Source organism: Siphateles boraxobius, unplaced genomic scaffold, assembly GCF_051911475.1.
Source record: "Siphateles boraxobius isolate OS27281-9 unplaced genomic scaffold, OSU_SipBor_1 43, whole genome shotgun sequence".
Taxonomy (NCBI): domain Eukaryota; kingdom Metazoa; phylum Chordata; class Actinopteri; order Cypriniformes; family Leuciscidae; genus Siphateles; species Siphateles boraxobius.
In genome coordinates, this window is record NW_027509064.1 from 2,569,886 (window position 1) to 2,590,239 (window position 20,354).

At 37.5% G+C, this 20,354-nt stretch overlaps 1 protein-coding gene across 2 annotated transcripts; it reads right to left on the minus strand.

Annotated features, from left to right (window-relative positions):
- Positions 1-789: 789 nt before the first annotated feature.
- pdik1l (PDLIM1 interacting kinase 1 like) lies at positions 790-14,787 on the minus strand. 2 transcript variants are annotated; one of them, XM_077200086.1, is made up of 3 exons: positions 14,503-14,787; positions 7,578-8,341; positions 790-5,254 (listed from the first exon to the last, which is right to left on the minus strand). In XM_077200086.1, the coding sequence occupies exons 1-2, from the start codon at positions 14,785-14,787 to the stop codon at positions 7,601-7,603; spliced, it is 1,026 nt and encodes a 341-aa protein (XP_077056201.1). In that variant the 3' UTR covers positions 790-5,254; positions 7,578-7,600. The 2 variants fall into 2 exon arrangements, with proteins under 2 accessions (XP_077056201.1, XP_077056200.1); XM_077200085.1 differs by having other exon boundaries at positions 790-8,341.
- Between the last annotated feature and the right edge of the window lie 5,567 nt (positions 14,788-20,354).

The following is a 20,354-nucleotide window of genomic DNA, read 5'->3' on the forward strand; positions in this document are numbered from 1 at the left end:
ATTGTATGCATTCTGCCATAACAAATTAATACATTTCTATCCAAATATCACTTCTGTCACTAAATATGGAACCTTGAGACTCAGACCTTTCTGACAATATGTGTTTTGTCAAGATTAGAACATTTTTGATAATAAATTATGAAAGATGATGCCCAAAAGGGGAGGGGCCTAATAAAAAAATGCCGTTTCTATGGTAACGCAACGTCCAATTTCAAAACGGTTTTTACAGGATGAATTCTGAGTTCGTAAGCTTTCAAATGATACCTAATTTATGATAACTACTAAAATATGTGATATAATAATAATAAAAAATGATAGATATATATATATAATATATAATATACTTTTTAGAGGACTTTTTACTTTACTTTTTAAAATATAATTTTATCTTTTTTTATTGACAAATACTAGATTATGTTTTATTATGAACTTTTAGCATTAAAAAACCAAAGTTTCAGTTATTAAAAGTGTGTACGTCGACTTTTTGTGACAAAGGTCAGAAACTCCTGTAATGACGTCGATTTTTTGAGGTGCACTCTTGTCATAAATTCATATATTACTGTTCATACAAAATTTGTAAGAAAAAAACAGCGCTAAAATATCTATTCAGGAGTCTTAGACCATTCCAACGATATATAGTTTGTCATGATTAAATTAGGATTTAATAGTAATATTTTGAAGTAAATTTCGGTTGCCCGTATACGGGCAAGTTGACAGTTAATGTAATCTTGGCCAAATCAGAGACTTTGTCTGCATTTATCAATAAATAAATACTTCAATAAAACATGATTCAAGTAAAAGTTTTATTAATAAAGCCAACCCCAACAATAAATTACACATTCACTTAGAAGATCCCCTCTCATGAAATTCTGTTTATCTCAAAATACTTTACAAGAACACAAAGTGTCTGTGAAAAAGAAAATAAATAAAAGCACTTTTCAAGTCACAGTGCAACACCACCAAGTTCCCAGTAGTTGTTCGTAAATCAGGTCAGGCTTTCGGAGGCTCGTAGTGCTTGTTTGAAACAAGATTTTTTGTTTTTTTTACAAAATTTAAATACAGTTGTGCTCCCAGTTTTAACACAAAAGACATTCACCCTTCATATATCAGATCATATCAGTAGACAAACTGAAACAGCACAGAAAACCAGAAAAATAGAGAAGGGCATGAAATCATGTCAGCACGCCACTAGTAACAACCAATGATGGACAGCCCAGCCCACAATATAAACTCACCAATCATTTAAACACATAAAACCATCAGGAAGTTATCTGTGCATTTCAGGCTAAGACGTTCATGTACAGTATGTACAGAGGACAGAAAAAAGTGAAAATTATTGTGGGTCATTTTATTAGTCAAGAGGGAAAAACTCATGCCAGGTTAAAATAGGTGCATCTATAAAACAAATTTGGGGTGCTTTAAGTCCGTTCACACCGCAGGATAAGACACCCAAACTGAATTTTCTGCTCCAATCAGGCTGTTGCCATAATTTTTTTAAATGTGTCCCATATCAGACGCTAATCTTAAATTGACCTGTGAGTAAAGCAGGCATTTTGATTATAACATCATTATTTTATTTTATGAAATTGCACTACTGTTCAAAAGTTGGGGTCCGTAAGATTTTTTTTTAAATTCCTTTATTTAGCAAGGATGCATTTAATCAAAAATGACAGTATAGACTTTTAAATTGTTACCAAAAAAAAAAATTTGAACATAAATGCTGTTCTTTTAAACATTCTATCCATCAAAAATCCTAAAAAGAAATGCTTCACTGTTTCCACAAACATTAATGAACACAACTGTTTTCATCATCGATGATTATAAGAAATGTTTCTTGAGCAGCAAATCAGCATATTAGAATGATTTCTGAAGGATCATGTGACACTGAAGACTGGAGTAATCAGCTTTGCCATCACATGATAAATTAGATCTTAATATACATTAATATAATTGTTTATTAAGAATAATTGTAAAAAATTAAAAGTGTAATATTTGAAAATATTACTGGTTTTACTGTATTTTTGATCAAATAAATACAACCTTGATGAGCATAAGAGAATCTTAACGACCCTAAACCTTTGAACCATATATGAAAGTATTTGCAACTTTTGACTTCATGAATCTATGCATTGACATATTAACTGATGTTGTGACAAAGTCAAGCGTTAGTGGAACATGCTTATAATTGTTATGAACTACACCTGTGGTTAGGACACCTGGGTGAACTTAAGGAGAACTTTCTTAATACATCCATTAAAAATCACCGGACTTGCCAGTTGATTAAAAGTCATTGCAAAAAATGGCTCAGAGAATTGAAATCAGTTTTGAGAAAAGCTCTAGCAGCATTTAAGGGCAGACGATTATTTGACATTTTGTCTAAAACGGTAAAATTCACCCAAAAAATAAAAATTCTGTCATCAATTACTCACCCTCATGTCATTCCAATCCAAACCCGTAAGACTTTCGTTCATCTTCGGAACACAAATGAAGATATTTTTAATTAAATGAGACATTTTTGTCCCTCCATTGACAGTATACGCAACTACCACTTTGATGCTTCAAAAAGTTCATAAAGAGATCGTAAAACTAATCCATATAAATTGAACGGTTTAGTCCAAATTTTCTGAAGAGACACGATCGCTTTATATGCAAAACAGATTAAATTTAGGAATTTATTGACATATAAACATTCATCAACTCACACCTCAGTTATGATAAAAGGAAGCTCAAGCATGTTCGCTTGACATGCAAGAACCAATTAGGTTCTTTCTTGGTAAAAGCCTAAATTCAATCTGTTCATCATATAAAACTATCATGTCTCTTGGAAATTTGGACTAAACCACTCAATTCATATTGATTAGTTTTACGATCTTTTTATGAACTTTTTGAAGCGTCAAACTGGCGTAGCTGCCAATGTAGAGTATAGAACTGGCTCAGACTTGATTAAAAATATCTTCATTGTTTTCCCCGAAGATGAATGAAAATCTTAGGTTTGGAACAACACAAGGCAGAGCAAATGGTGACAGAATTTAAATTTCTGGGTGAACTGACCCTTTAAGTGTGACTTAAGTGTCCATTTTTGTGCACTATATATTTTAAACCAGACACAGGTCAATAAAATTACATATGTATCAAAATAATACATAAGTGGCAGAGATCATTTTTGCTGTTCACACAGATCAGTCTCAAACCAAGTTTGGGACACACGGAACTGCAGCGTAAACATAGCGTAAAGCCTGGTTCACACTGCAGGATAATTAGGCCGATTTTAGTCCCGATTTACCCCTTCCGACAATCTTAAGGATACTCCGATAATCGAAAAATAATCTGATCAGATATTCCTGCCGTGTGTGGTGTGTTAAGACTGCTCTCGTCTGCTCGGAAGAACGTCAGGATCGCTCCGATCTCAAATAGGGGATATCCAACATTTTGGATTTTTTGCCCCGATTTCTCCTCGTGTGTGTGGTCCCCCCCGGGGACAAACGAGCACGCAGCCTGTGGACTGTGGTGTGTAGCCAATCAGAAAGTGAGTCGAGGAGGCGCAGAGGAAGCATCGGGAAACAAAATCAAAACAGCCGTCCATGCTCGCGTTAATTTTCTCCACTTCTTTGACCATCGCCTTTGTTTTTAACCGAAAAAACGTTATCAAAAGAAAACTACAAACTATCGCCACTTTATCCTCTTCTTCCGCCATGATTGTTTACTCTGAAGTCACGTTTGATTGAGGGATTTTGCGAGATTTTCCGTCTGACCTGGGAATGCTCGGGAGTCAAATCGGTTGTGTGTGATGTGTTGATTTTGCCATGTGGCTGCGCACCACACACTGTACGACCAAAACTGTTAGACCCGTGGTTTTTTATCGCCGTGTCTGGGGTCTCTCAGGTTTGGAAAATCGGCCGACAATTTTAAAATCGTCCCATGTGAACCAGTCTTAAGAGAGCACCACGCCTTTATTTTGCTCTTTTCCCACAATGTTTCTATTGGGCCACGAGTTTACATTCCAGTGACATTCATCTGCATGTCGGCTTCATGGCTGCTAAATCCAAGTCTTGCTTAAAGGGATAGTTCACCCAAAAATAAAAAATGTCAATTACTCGCCTTCATGTTGTTCCCAACCTGTATGAGTTTCTTTCTACTGCTGAACACAAAAGATGATATTTTGAAGAATTTTGGTTACCACAAAGTGGACGGCACCAATTGACTTCCATAGTATTTTTTTTCCTATGGAAGCCAATAGATCTGTCTGGTTACAAACATTCTTCAAAATATCTTCTTTTGTGTTCAACAGAAGGAAGAAACTCATTCAGGTTTGGAACAATGTGAGGGTGAGTAAATGATGACAACATTTAAACTTTTAGGGGAACCATCCCCTTTAAGTTGACAACAACACATATATTTAATTGGACAGATCGGCCCCTTCCATGAAGTTCTCTTATTAATACTGACAAACAGAAACATTTGATAAAGAATCATTTCAAACCAACACAACTAGGTGCTTATCAGGAAAATGTAGCTATGTCCTTTGAGAGAACTCCAGGAAACACACGGACGAATCAAGTGCTCATAAGGGCAACAGGATTTAAAAATAAGGCATAGCCTAAATTATGGTAATCTACAAGAAAAAGGAAGATTAAACAATATTTGGGTGATTAAGAAGTAGTGGCTCTGTGAAAATAATCCCTTTATCCTTTATTCTTGTGATAATGTGGATTATAGCATAATACCACAGTTGGAAGAGAAGCTTCCACAAAAGGGAAAAAAAACATTTTGAGAGGGATGATTTAAACCATTGCTCTGAATTAAAATTGGTGTGGTTCTGTCATTTACATCATGCCCCTCTTGACAAGGTGAAAAAATATGGATCTACACTTTGTCACTTAGGAAAAAGATGTGTTGTGTGTTTAAAGGGACAGAGGTACTACTACCACGAGGATTCCTGTCTAAATTGCCAGTAAAATTGTACAAAATGTTGACCTGAATGGCAGTTTCTGTCCCAGAGAATGCAGTCTTAGCCTAATACCTCAGAAACGTAACAAGCTTAGCGTTAGTCTGTCGTGAGCGTAGCGGAAGGGATTACCGGTAAGATTCAGCACTCTGGGATTCCAGGCAGAAATGACACAGTGAAGTGGAGTTAAAATTCAGCTCGCTGGTATCATGTGTCACAAGATGTGAGATCCCCGACTCACAGAGGCTTAAGGTTGTGTGTGTGTTGGCATCAAAGTTTTTACCGTTCACACTCCCTGTACGCATTTCCCTGAAGGTGAGAGGAGTTGCATGCATTAGTACACTGGTGTTTGTTGTAGTGCGTAACTCTCTCGGTGCCAATACATGAGGTTTCCTGTTTTTGATCGAGGCTTGTTGTTCACAGCGTTCATGTGAGGATCACTGGGTGTAAATATTACAAGTTGTGAGCAAGAATCTCTAATTAACTTGTAAGCCACAATGGCATGGTCCATTACAAACTGACTTTCAGTCTATGAATTCAAGTCAATGTTTAAGCGAATCCTCAGATCAATCAGCTAAAGTAATTGTAGCCATTCTGTCTCAAAAGAGCAGATGGTACTTTCCACAAATAGAGTACAAATGGTGTTACTTTGTTTAAAGAAATTGGAAATCATTTAACGTAGGATTACAATCAAAAACATTCTCTTAAGTTTGACTCTTTGTATAGCATGGTGTGACGTAAATCTTGTTATTTTCTTAATTTTTACACAAATTGTAGAGTATTCGTCAAGCTAAACCATTCAGCCTGTTATTGAAGTCTTTCAAAAACTATAAACCAACAACTGGGGTAAAAACTAGACAACTAGTTGCTGGCGCAACTGTTCCTCATTACTCTGTTAAACATTCTGGTGTATTTTTTTTAAATTATAATGCATTCAATTATAATTGTATAATAATCACGTTTATTCAATGATTATTACTCAACTTCAAACTCTCAGAGATGTTAAGAATTTTGGTAACATGGCTGCAAAAAATAAATATAAATAAAACCTCAGAACAGTCGAACAGAAAATAAAATAGCTAATTTAATGTTTTTCACTGACCATTTTACTTTCCCATTTATACCGTTTGTGGAAAGTGCCAGCTTTCCCCTTTTTAAATCTGATCCACAGTCCAAAAGAGAAAACTTATATCCTCAATTCAAGAAATTATGTCGAACCACTTCACATCTGGTGTTCTGAAATGGACACATATCCTTCACACATACAGTACACAGAGCTTCCTTTAATCGTTTAGTTTCCAGTAGGAAGTAAAGACAGAATAAGTCTGTATATATTCATACCTGGCAGTTCATATCAGATACTACGTCTGAATTCCCTTGAAACTCGACCTTTTTTTTTCTTCATTAAAATGGGTATTCACTGATTATTCAAAATTCCAGCAGGATGATTAATACTACAGAATAAATTATCTTTTGAATGTCTTTTGACAGACTATAAACTATTGCCTTTAACGTTTTTGTAGAAAAGATTGAGTGATACAAATACAACTCCCTGAAGCCCTTTTGTTTGTGAATTATAGAAAAACAGATATTGATCCTTTTGTAAAAAAAAAAAAAAACTGCTAAATTGAGTGTAAAAAAAATAAATAAAAATAAATCAAGGTGGCTGTTAAAGAAACCGTTATTTGCTGCATGTTTTCCGCTTTGCATTACGAGTTGAATTAGCACCAGGAGTGAGGTGAGACTAGCTCTCATAGAGAACTAAAGCGATCCCAAGAAAGATGGAAGTCTTTTTGCTGTGCTATAAAAATCTACAATGGGGCTGGACGATAATTGAATATATGTTCACCATTTTGTTGATGACAAAATGAGCAAACATGATTTTAATGCAATTACAATTCCTTATGACCATGTCAGTAAACCAGTTCCTCCAATTCATGAGCAAAGAAAATAAATACAAACCAAAGACCATCAAAAGGAAAATATCGAATATTTCATGAAGCCAAAATATTTTACAAATTTATATTGTAGCTATATCGCCCAGCCCTAATCTACATGCTATCTGATGTTTTAGTTCTGGGAATGTTCTAGGAAATTCTGTGGACCTCTGTGTTTATCTGGGTCAATGTGGTTTATGGTCAGTGGAAGGTGGATATCTGATGTTTTTCATTAATGAAACCCCACTGAAGCCCATCTTGACTCCTGTCAATTAAAGCCCCAATGTGCTTGTGAACATGAGTCAGTAATAAGAATTTAACATTGTAAAGGCTGTTTTTCATCAATGAATGTTGTACCAAACTGGAGGACCAGTGCAACCGCCCCCTAAAAACTCAATCCTGCCCACAAAGACCCTGTCCCAAAGGGCACTCTCACCCAGTGAGATATTCCTCAAAGCCTATACTTTTCAGCACAGATGATGTTAGGTAATCGTCTACACCATTGTGAGTTAAGCAAAAGGGACCTAAAATCTGAATTGACAACTCGGAAACCCTAGAGTATTTTGGATTTCACAGACACTTCAGAGCATAGACCACAATACCCTAAGTCAACATCAAGTGTGCCATTAGGGACAGGGCCAAACAACATGTTTTTACGTTTACCAAGCTCAGAGCATGTTTTTCTATAAGTTTACCCCATGTCCAAGATGCTTTCCTTTCACGTATCCCAATCAAGTTCCCTGCATGCAATCCGAACCAGCCTGAGCTCCAGTTCAACAGCGTCGGGTCGCTCCTGTGGATTGGCAGACAGCATCTCTCGAATCAGCTGCTTCATGCCAGCATTCATGCTTTTTTTACGGGCCGGGATGAGGAGCTCCATCTTGGGATTCTCCAGCAGAGCCTCCCCCAGGGGGACAATATCCTCCCCCTGCTGTACATAGCTCCCTAAAAGCTCCTTCTGAGTCTCTACATCCACAAATGTTATCCGTTCCACCATGGCCCATATGATCACCCCCAAAGCAAAAATGTCAGCCTTTGCGGTGTAGTGGCCCTCCCAGACCTCAGGGGCCATGTAGAAGTCCGTTCCACAAGCTGTGGACAAGAAACATTTATTGACGCTGGCCGGTTCTTCGGGGTTCAGGCCCGAACAGGAGCAGACCTTGCTGAGGCCAAAGTCAGCCACCTTCAGGGTGGGTTCGGGGAACCCGGCTGGGGTGCGGCCCTGCGAGATGAGAATGTTGTCAGGTTTGAGGTCTCGGTGGATGATCTGGTTGCGATGCAGGAAGGCAAGAGCGCTGCCCAGTTGCAGCATGAAGCTGGTGTTAGTCTTGCGGCTGGGTTTGCGGGACAGTATATAGGCATTCATGTCTCCACCATCGCAGAAGTCCATGACGAACCACAGGTAGTAGGCGCAGCGGGGGTCAAACGTGATCTCACCTTTCAAAGATGTCTCCACCAACTGAGTGGATATAAAGAAATAAAAAAGTTAAAACCAATTGTGTAAAACAGAACTCTTCAACTCTATTCCTGGGTGGCATGTGTACTGCAGATTTTAGAACCAATCCCAATTTAACCCACCTGTCTGTAAATTGGAAGCTGATTAGCTTGTTAGAGTGTGGTTAGGGTTAGAGCTAAACTCAGCAGGACACTGACCCTCTAGGGTTGGAGTTGAAGGGTGTAAAGGTTCACATTTTGTATAGATTTATGCAATGGCACTTATGGTTGAAATTTTAATGGCCAGTTCTAATGACAAGGTCAACAAAAAAAGGTATCATTTTACAGAATAGTTGCTCAATTCACAAAATAAATGTGTTAACAGAAAATGTGCACGGCCCACCGAGATAACTGGCTTCTCATTATGGAAAGGACACTAGACATAAGACCCACTTCTGTTAATTAGTGGATAATCTAAAGCAGGTGTGCCCAACCCTGCTCCTGCCCGTCCACTGTCCTGCACAGTTCATCTCCAACCCTAATCAAACACACCTGAAGCAACCAATTAAGGTCTTCAGGATCTGAACCAACCAATTAAGGTCTTCAGGATCACTTGAAAATTAAAGGCAGGTGTGTTTAATTAGGGTTGGAGATAAACTGTGCAGGACAGTCGATGGGCAGGAGCAGGGTTGGGCACCCCTGATCTAAAGTATCATGTAAATTCATGTTCAGCTATTTTAAACAGACTTTTTTTTTTTTTTTTACAGTTCATGATGGGGAACATCAACCTTTATAATTTGCCCAGCAGTTTTATCCAAAGATACTTAGATTGCCCTAAATGTATACCTATAAGTTAATGCATTCCCTTGGATTAGGACCCATGACCATTGCTAGTGCCATGATATACTGTTTAACTACAGGAATGCTTGCCTGTGCAAAACTATGCACCATGACACCAGGGTGTTGTGTGGTTTGCCAAAGCTTATATATTTAGCTGCTAAGGTGTTGTAATTGGAGTATTTTTTTTCAGGATGGTTGATAGGCCATTGCTTGGACCAATAAGCAACCACTGATTGAATCCCACCTTCAATTTAAGTATTTTTGTATTCACGTTTTTTGTATTCATTTAAGTATTCACTTTCATTGTCACTAAGAGAAAATCATAAGTTAGATTGCTTAGAAAAGTAATTGCACACCTCTCAACAACTACCCGCATGATTTGAGGAATCATTCATGTTTTTAAAAGAAAAGATGTGGAATAAGTTTTTTTTTTTTTATTAAACTTCCAGCTATTTCATCCTGTTCCAGTATTATCTGCTTGCCGAGGACACTCTAGGCAAAGTTTAGTAGGATAAAACTAAAGATGTTCCGGGATAGAAGCCAAACTTCATGGATGAAATCTTAAGCTGACTTACAACCCACATTCCATCAAGCAAATATAAATCCCATCTATCCACATCAACATCCATCAAAACACAATCACTGTTCCAAAACTTAATGAGCTGCTATTGAGTTTGATGTTAGCATGTTGTTATGCTAATGATGGGTTCCATCCAAAATTAGATTTAGAATATTCCTTCCAACTCGAACCATAAAGGTGTTGAATTGCATATTCTCATAAGTTGATGTATGGAAAAAAAAAAAGTTATTTTGTTAATGTGTGACAGCCTCCTGTCAAGTTGTGGAGGACAATGTATGCCATGCATTGTTAGCGTTTATCGCACAGGTGTATAATTATCAACAGAGAGAATAATTTACTGTGCTTTGTCTTTGCGAACAGTTACTAAAGAGGTCATTTTAGAACGTGGAAACACTGAAGCAAATTAATTTGACTAAAAGTAAATGTTTATTAGGTGTCCATGTACATCATTTTCAACCCAACATTATCACATCTTTGTAAAAATTTTAATTTTAGATTTTTAGGAGGAAGATAAAAATGCGACTGAATGAAATGCAGAATAAGCACAAAAGACATAGCACATTAATAATATTTAAATTAGATATTACTTTGTAGAACTGAATTAAAAGTGCAAGTTTATTTATAATTTCTTTGCATATAGTCTGTCACCTTGCACAAAAACGAGATGGAAAAATATGCTGTATTAGATATTTAACAGTGGCTTTAAACAGAGGTGTCTTATACAAAAGAGTGACATCACAGTTAGTCAGTTTCATATTGACTGGATGATCAATTACACAACCAGCTTTGGCAGCTATGTTTTCTTCACCATCTTGCAGGGTATTGCAAAACAGAGCACTAACCGATGAACACCACACCATCTGTCTGCACAAGGAACCAATCAGAGCACAAAAGCAACAGCACTGGCCATAGAGGAGATTTGTGTTACAGACACTCCTGCATGTCATGTGTTGGTACATTCAACCACATCCTTCCCCTGATAACCTCCACATTGGATTTGTGTTTTAAGTTTAGCTCTGTTTTAAAAATAAATAAATAATAATAATAATTCAAAACAAAATTATCTTTACATTAAGCAGAACCATTATTAAACTGCTTATAGACTTATTGAAGATTGACTTATGTTTAGTGTAACCAAATGCACTAATCTATTTTCCCAAGTAAAACAAAAAAGGGCTTTAGACACTTAAAATAGTAACCACAGTATTGCATTAATACAATACATGTAATTCATATTCACACACTGTACATTGTAAATATTGGGATGACATTCTTATTTACATATTTGCAAGATTAGATACAAGATTAAAAGTGATTGGACAAGCACATCACACAAGGAACATGTGTTCTGTAGTAATACCTTCTAGTCTATGTAACTGTTGTCAAGAAAAATCCCTCTGACAGTCTTTCAGGTTTTTTTTTTTTTACCATTTCCCTAAGATTCTGAAAGTCTATGTGCAAGAATCTTTAAAGAGGTAAACCTCCTTTGGTTTATGATTATTTGTCTGTTGCTAAACAGCTGTAGTATTCAATTCAATGCAAAACAGGGTTAAATTGGCTCTAGAGGTTCAAAATGGTGTTAACCTCAAAATTATATGTTTGAAATGTTATTTTACCTAGGGTTGAAAAGTGATATTAAATGGATATTAACGTGGTAAAAAGTTAAGAACCTTTACAAGTACTTTTGGGGATTTCTGTGTCTATCTGAGCCACGTTTCCCCTTCTTCAGCTGCCTTTTGACAGAAGATGCTGAAAGCTTTGAGGTCAGCAGACAAACGGCCCTCTGCAGGCTCACAATTATAGCAGCAAGAGTGCTAATCAACCACATCTCAAAGGCCAGGAATAACAACCTCTTACTGAGCTGCACTCTGGCTTATTTCCATCCAGTCACAACATCCTCACGTCTTTATGCAACTTGACCCAACACAAAATGGCATACAATACTATAATCATCCACTTGTATTATAGAGTGCTGTCTCCTTTGTAGAGTAGTCCAAGTAGTTTGTATTCCTGCTCTTTTTGCATATTCATCATCAGAATAATCATCTGGGAGGCTGATTTTGTGGCCTTTTTTAAAAAAAAAATTTTACCGTCTTTTAGCATGCTGTACTTCACCATGTTAACAGTCACTGTCAGAACAGAGCTGTACATCTGCATTGTGAAGACTATGATAATATTAAGCAGTAAAAAGCTATTTATTTGTTGAATGTGTCAATTGCTGCGCTTGCCTTACAGTCCATATTTTAAGAAACAAGTCTGGTCAGTGTCTGTGGGACATGATCATAAACCCTAATTATACAGAGAATATGCTCCTTTAAGTCCTCCTGGGAAGTTCCTACTTACAGGAGTAGTAATTACAATGTAATGTGTGATTTTCAGAATAAAATGGATGCAAGGGGCAACTCATTTTCAATTAAAATAACATAGTAAACAGCAAATTATGCATATTAATTGATTTGTTTTTTAATTGATGTATATGTATTTTTTACAATAATGTCAGAAAGAATGATGGGTAATGTATTAGTCACACAAAATTAGTATAGTACAAGTACAATAAATCAATAATAAATGAGCCACGCTTCATAAATAGCATAGAAAATTGGGCTGCATGACATCACAATAAAATCGATATTGCGATTTGGTTCAGAGTGATTATCAAAACAGAAAGGCTGCGATTTATTTAAACAAATATTTGCACTGCAGGTTTACAGGCATACAGACAACAACATTGTCAAAACGATCCCCTTCACACGAATCCGCACAAACTACTAAATACTGTACTACGCTGCCAGGCCAGTAGTTGGCGATGTCACTTTGTAAAGAAAAACTATGCGCCTATACACTTAACAAACATGTGATATGCTCAAGATGTCATGCATAAATTCACGTTTTGTAGTTTACACAGAGATAATGACATCGTTTTCAAAAACATGCACTTTGAAAGCAGTTTTCAAAAGTTTGCGTTTACAGTCCTCCAAAACACTGTTATCTTGTAAATAAACAGCCTGAACACTGTTCACTGTTCAGAACAAAGGTTTTGGTTTTCAGTTGAAAATGGTGTTGTGAAAGTATGAATGGAAAGAGACACACAAAATATTGCAATGTCAGTTTTCCCAATATCATGCAGCCCTAATGCTTACAAAAATGGTACAGCGGAAAAAAAAAAACTTCCAACTGTTGAAGGGGCTCAAGAATTCAAAACATTGTGGTGCTGTTCATGCCCACTCATTTCCTATATACTATATACCCCATGATGAAGGCAGCAGACAACCCACCAATTCATTTTGTCCATCCCCATTAAAGGGGTCACATGGTCCGATTTCTTGTTTTGCTTTTTCTTTAGTGTGTTATGTAGCTGTTTGTGCATGTATAAGATCTGCAGTTTCAAAGCTCAAAGTCTCTAACGCAAAGAGATATTCTTTGTAAAAGTTAAGGCTCAGCCACACCTTCCTAAAAACGCTTTATTCAAACACGCCCCCTATAAATCTAGCTCACTATGTGGGGGCAGAGTTTCATAACACCTCCCAAATGTATATGCAAAGAAATGCAGCGTAACTTTTATTGTAACTGTATTATTGTTGCCGTCGGCGCCGCCATGTCGTGGAGACGCTGTGTTTTCCTTTGCGAAAGCCAAACTACAATAACAAATCACAAACAACAATCACAAATGCAGACATGATTTTATGTTTACATTGTGTTCTCACACCGTCATATGACCCCTTTAATAAACCAAAAAAAACTACTGTCAGCTGAATTAGCCACTTCCTGTTTCCTGGGAGGATACTGAAGTAATACGCAGATAATAAATTAATTTCATTCAGTAATTGTTCCTAAAGTGTCCAGAAATGGTAAATATGTCCCATTAATTGAGTACTATCAGAGACTATTTATATAGAGACATGCAACTTCCTCGACCCTCAATACAACTATATAGGGAAAACCCGTAACGCCAAAAGATGGCAGTTGTATGCACATGCCCCGCCCCTCCCGCTGGAAAGCCAATCGTCTGCTTTTAACAGTCAAGCTGGGAAACATTTAAGCCTATCGTCTGGTTCCACTGACGCATGCGCACAGATGAGGTTTGCGACAGGGGAAAATACGTTACTGTTTGAAAAGGCAGCAGAATTTATATGCAGTGTATGTGTGCGTTGTGTAAATATCAGACATCCCAAGTCTCCCGGAAGTTCCGGGAGTCTCCCGCATTATGATAGCGGCTCCCTGATGCCCGAAAATTAGTTCAAATCTCCCGGAATCTAGAGCGAGCGAGCAAGAGTGCGCACATACTGTGCTCAAACCGTGTGGTGCGCGCATGACAGAGAGGGAGAGAACCCTTGCGCATGCGTAGTAAAAGTATAACCTGTGGGGAAAAAGGCGTTTTAAACCTTATTTTGGGGCAAAGTCATCAAACTTTTTCAGCGAGTTTTATCATATTTTACTGCTGTTTCTATACATGCAGTTTTTATGTCCCAGTGACCAGTGAAAGCGCAGTTCTGACTCTCTGCCCATTCAATTAGATAGGAGCCTGGTCTTGTTAGTCCGAAATAGCTGCCCGGAGGCGTTGCCAAGATGGCGGCCGAGTGGCATGACTTGCCTAAAAGGACTTTGGTACTATCAATGGGTATGAATAGTTAGAAATAAATATATGAATGTAGTGACATGCATTTCCTTTTCATTGTTATCAAGTTTTTCAATTTGACTCTAGTAAACAATATGAACCTAAAATGGATTTGCTTCATGTTTGCTGTACTTGCAGGTTGGAAACACACCTCCAGATAGAGCGAGGAGCTGGAGCCGTGGCTCATTCTCTGGGCGAGACCGTCTCTCTGGAGAACGCATTCCTCCAGGTGGATGACGTTGGGATGCTGGCTCTGGATACTGCTCAGGGCCCAGAATTCCCTCAAGGCCAGCTCTACGTTCTCTGGGGAGTGACAGCGAATCTTCTTCACAGCCACACGAGCGCCGGTCTGCCGTACAGCTGCCTCGTATACTACACCGTAACTGCCCCTGCCCACCTCCTGGATCAGCTCGTACTTGGCTTGACTGCTCACCATCCTCTTCTTCCTCACCTGTATTGTGTGAAGAAAGCAGCAACATACAATTTACCATGAATGGAGTCACTATAGTATCTGCTGGGAACTCTAAAGCCGCTACTAATGACAAACCTAACTTTGTTAGGTAAATATCTTCGGTTTTCAATTTAATTGTAAAGTTTTTGTAATTTTTTAAAAAGTTTTTATAAAATGGGTCTATATAATTTGTATTTACTTTTATAAGTTTGAGTTAAAATAACTAATGTAACTACATATAAATAAATATTAACACAATTTAAGTTAATTTTTGTTTTATTTTAAGTAATGAAAATATTTGTCAGTTTTATTTGATTTATTTATTAATTAATGATAATAACCGTAGATATTTGATATATATTGGTGTCTGCTCATTCCCCTGGTTATAACAGTGTAATTTAATAAAACTATTAAATATAATTTTTAGACATTCTAAACATAAATTTAATTTTTCATACAGTGCATTATAATGTTCACATGCAGTCGGTAGAATTACTTATTTCAGTGTGTTTTGTTTGCATAGATATTACATTTCTATAGTATACATTTTTTAATATTTATACTACAAAATAGTATAGAATTGTTGGCCAATTTGGCCATATAATGGCAATTATATGAACATAATAATCACCTTATTTGTATCAGCCAAAATTTCTATATTTGCACCCCTATTCCAAAGCAGGGATGAGCTCGCTATTTCAAGCACACATTGCTGTTCCATCATTATTACTGTGATTCCATATGGCATGGAACTTTCATACCAATATCATCTGCTGTTGATGTTACCTATAGAGTTGGGAAGGGTAGACCTGCTAAGCGTCTATGGCCCATTAGTCAAGCCACCTGTATTTATACAGCACTTTATATACAGATTGATTCAAACCCGCTTTAAAGTGATACACAGGATTTAATTTTAGTTGTTCAGCTGAAGTCAGTTCAGAGCAGCAAGCGGTTGTATTAGATTTCTCTTAACATCATTTGTATTACAACAATTAGTCTCAGACAAACTGTCTGATACATTCTGTACTCTAAATTGCCAAGAATAGCTAATTCCAGAATTAGTCGACATTTGTGGGCTAAGGGTTCACAGCTATGAATCTTTGAAAGATATTCCGCTTTGATTGAGGCAATTAGCAAATGATCATCAATATAGCAAACAAGTTATCTCTGGATCATAACTGTAAGCCACTAATTTCTTTATTGTTAAATGTACATTGTGCACACTGTTGTGCCATTATTTGAATAAGCTGAAATAGTATCCAATTTCAGATTTTACTTAAAAGCAAACAGTGGTTGGTAAGACTCAGATGCCAGCTTTTTTCTGTTAATTGGGTGGTGTTTAGCCAGAACCCAATGAAAGACTTGCCAATAGTCTGGCTCTTCAAGATAATACAACATTTGGCTTTATCTGACACTGAAATAACCAAAACCTATTTGCCACATCACAGTTTCTCTAGAGTTTATAAAGACAGAAAAACTGTTTATTGCCAGGAAAATGTTAAATAAATCAACATAGAATTATATAAATGAAAAACACAACGTAGGCTAATATATAGAAAGTATGAAGTGTTGCCAAATTTGCACACACAAAAAAAAAAAAAAAATAAAATAATATTAATAATAATAATATATATATAATATATATATATATATATATATATATATATATATATATATATATATATATATATATATATATATATATATTAAGACGTCAGGTTAACACACTCGACAGATTGAGAATTTTGGGGAGTTAAAACTGTTTGAAGAGAGACTTACTATTTCATTCTCAAATGAAACAAAATACAGATATTTAGTACACTTCTTGTATCAATAATGTGTACCGGTAAGTGCAATTTTCTTTCCTGTGTTGACATTTCCTACTAAAATTCGACAGAGCGGGACTTAAGGATCGCACTTTTTTCCTTTCTTTTTAATTGGCTAATGGCAATTAACCATAATTTGCTTCTTTGGTTATCTTTTATTACTAGTACGTAAAATGTGGTACGGGGGACTCAATAAGGCATTTGATAGTAGCCCACAAAAAAGTACAACACGCCACATGCAGTCACTTAAAACTCTAATTTCTCTAAAAAGCTTTTTTTCCTTGAAATTCATCATAGAAGTTCTACAAATTTAGCCATTGCTCATAATACATTTAATCTTTAGCATGACAGTTTCTCTAAATGGGATTCACGAACAGTTAAAATCTCTCGCTTTTGTACCGAAGTGACCAGAAACAATTTAAAAACACGCCATTAGTGCAAATGGTAAACAGACTCAACAGCGCTGCCAACACGTGTGCGCGCGTGTGTGCGGAAGCAGCTTGACATGAGGAAACAGCGATCAAAGGGCAAAGCCAACGCACTCTGTTTTACTATTTGACCGAGTACAGTGAAGCACATGAGCAGAAATCGTGAGAAAACAATCGTCTGTTGTGTTTGTAATGCAGTCATGTGCTTGTGCTGCCGTGTAACAGGCCTGTCGGTTTTGTCTGTTTCGGCCGCAGCGCCGCAGTTTTTTCCTCTCCAGCTGGATATAGCTGTCTAAGCGTGTTACACACAGCAGCTGCCCATCACACGAGAGAACATATGCACGATGCTAATATGCTGCTGTGACAGTAACAGTAAAGGTGTATTTCAATGCAAAGCCCTTCCAGTAGCAGCGCATGCACCTGCGTAGCAGTCCGACACACATGCTCAGACAAAGAGTCCCGCTGCACACACACTCACGAACACAAGAAACATTTACCTGTGCACGACCTTATTCCCAATGTAACTGATTTTCCTCAGCTCTGCTTTTCCTGGCAGCCATTATAAGCTCTCTCGCTTTCTCTTTTTTTGTGTATGTCCGTGAGCGCGTACCCGTTAGCGCACTCGCGCTCAGTGTACCGTCCGCGTCGAAGATTTCTCATGCGCGTACCCTTTGCCTGTCTTATAAATTTGGGCAGTGTAGCGAAAGTGAGAAACAACGCCCTCTCTCTCTAATAACATAATATGCCTATCTAATAGGCGAATAATGTTCAGAATATTCGGTGATGGCCTTAATAAAAAACAAGGGGGAAAACACAACTTTTACGGACAACAACATAAACATTTTTAAAAAAAATACTGCGCTTGTTTGACTATTGTCACCCATAGGCTAAATATGATCCAAAATTCCTTTAAAAACTGAAAAATTAAATGTGACATGACTTTTTTCCCCTTCAAAACATGTCACAATATTGATATTTTAGTAAAAGTCTAACAGACGCCTTTGTTTAATTCATATTGTAAACTTTTAAGTTCAAGAACAAGCTCCAAGAAACAGTGTCTGTGACCATTGTATTTTGACAATTTTGTCTTTGTCAGCTCAAAAAGTTTAAAGGGACAGTTTAAATAAAATTCTGCTATGGTGAATGAATGAATGAATGAATGAATGCCATATATTGTGCCAAAAGTACCAAAGGACATTGTGATAAAAGAAGTATTACAAATAAAGGCTTTATTACAAAAGTAATTCAAGTTTGGGTTCTGATCTGGTGTACCAGCACTCCTGCTTCCAATGCTGGTGACCAGCAAACCAACAATCAGCATGCAAAACTTATGCTGGTGACCAACAATGCTGGATTTTTCAGCAGGTTTATTAAATTGAGAATCCTGGTGCATACATTATACAACCTCGATTAAATAAAGCAATGTTTCTGCAATAGGCTACTGCTTGGCGTTAGATGGAAATCATCATCCCTGCAGTTCAGCCTCCAGTGGTTGAAGTAAAGCATCTGTGCATACAGCCTCTTATCGAATGTCCAATGCACGGGTTGACAGGATATTGTCTACAGATGTGTTCAATCTTTCCAGCAGCGACATGTGACAAATGTTATGTATGCTTACCATTAAGTTGTTTTTGTAGAAGAAAAAAAAAATTTAAGTCTCAATGTTAGTTTATAGCTACTTTTAGCTCGCTGAGCAGCATAAGACACATTCAAAAAAATCACCCATGTCCACATACTATGTTGTCGTCTGTGTACAATTCTGCGACAAAACAGAGAGAGAGAATTACAGATAAAATGGTAAAATAACATTTAACCAGACAAGGCTTGTGTTAATAACAGTAATCTTGGGTGGTGGACTCATTTAAAGTAATGTAATCGTCTGGTTTTAGCCAGGTTTCTGTCAAACACATCAGCTTATGATCTGTATCATTTACAATAAGTGCTTTTGAAGTAAGGGATCGAATACTCACCAATCCAAGCTTTATTTACATTTATTAATTTAGCTGACGCTTTTATCCAAAGCGACTTACAATTGCTAGATATGTCAGAGGTCGCACGCCTCTGGAGCAACTAGGGGTTAAGTGTCTTGCTCACATTGGTGAGCAAGACACTTAACCTTGCAAGACACATTGGTGTCTCACAGTGGATTCGAACCCGGGTCTCTCACACCACAGGCATGTGTCTTATCCACTGCGCCATCACCACCCCACCATACCTTTATCAGTTGTTAAATTCTTTCCCTTAAAGGGGTGGTAAAATGCCCTTTTCACAAGATGTAAAATAAATCTCTGATGTCCCCAGACAACCGCGGCGGTAGCACCCACCCAATTTGACCCAGGCCGTGAGTAGTGAGTGATTTTCATTCTAGCAGTTCATCCAATAAGCAGCCCGAGGAAAGCTTTGAGTGAAAGCTTCTCAACCAATCAGCGGTTTCTACCCCACATGTGACTTCGAACACTTTATTCTCTATGAGTGTGTACACACACCGGCGGCACCATTCGTCGCCTGTCTGCAACGGCTCAGGAGGACCTTGTTCAAAATCCTGCCGCACCACAGAGCGCCATTTGTTTTGTTTTATATTACATTTAAATGTATTTGTCTCAAATCGTCGTTAATGTATATACTGACTTCACCCTGTGCTGCAATATACATTTAGTGTTATATTCATTTACAGAAATCAGCTGCTTGAATGAAAATTGCTGATGTTATCGGATTTTCAGCTGATATTCTCAATTCATTCAGTTAACAGACGCTCTGAGGTAAAGTGTTCAGACTGCAAAGTCAGCATCGATTGTATTTAATTGTACAGTACAATCATAACATAGTACACTACAGACATTATCTTAATTCCATAATGTCCTTAAACATAACAGTATTGCTGGCCATAAACTGAGAAAGTGCGCGTCCAGTGTGCGATACCTCGAGTTGACACGACACGGCACAGCGCTGCGCTTCTTGTCCAGTGTGCGAACCCCCAGTTAGGCTAATGTTACTGCACTGAGCTGAGGACAGCGACACAAGAGCCACACAGGTAGGCTACTGAGTCGCTGTCCTCAGTGCGGCAGAAAAGCATTGAAACGGAGATGAAGAGGAACCCGTTTTTTTGTTTGTTTGTTTTTTGCTTATTTTAACTGGCCCATCCAGTTTTCTGGAGGCCCACCTACAATCAAATTCCTGGTGCCGCTAGTGTCCCCAGAGTGTGTGTGTGAAGTTTTAGCTCAAAACACCCCACAGATATTTTTATATAGCATGTTAAAGTTGTCATTTTTTGAGGGTTAGCAAAAACGCACCGTTTTGT

What these genes read in the sequence shown, in the direction of transcription:
- pdik1l (XM_077200086.1), bottom strand. Translation starts at nt 14,787, where the DNA reads ATGGTGAGCAGTCAAGCCAAGTACGAGCTGATCCAGGAGGTGGGCAGG. An exon ending in GCTCCTCGCTCTATCTGGAG is followed by an intron (nt 8,342 to 14,502) that starts GTGTGTTTCCAA and finishes ATATCCACTCAG; the next exon opens with TTGGTGGAGACATCTTTGAA.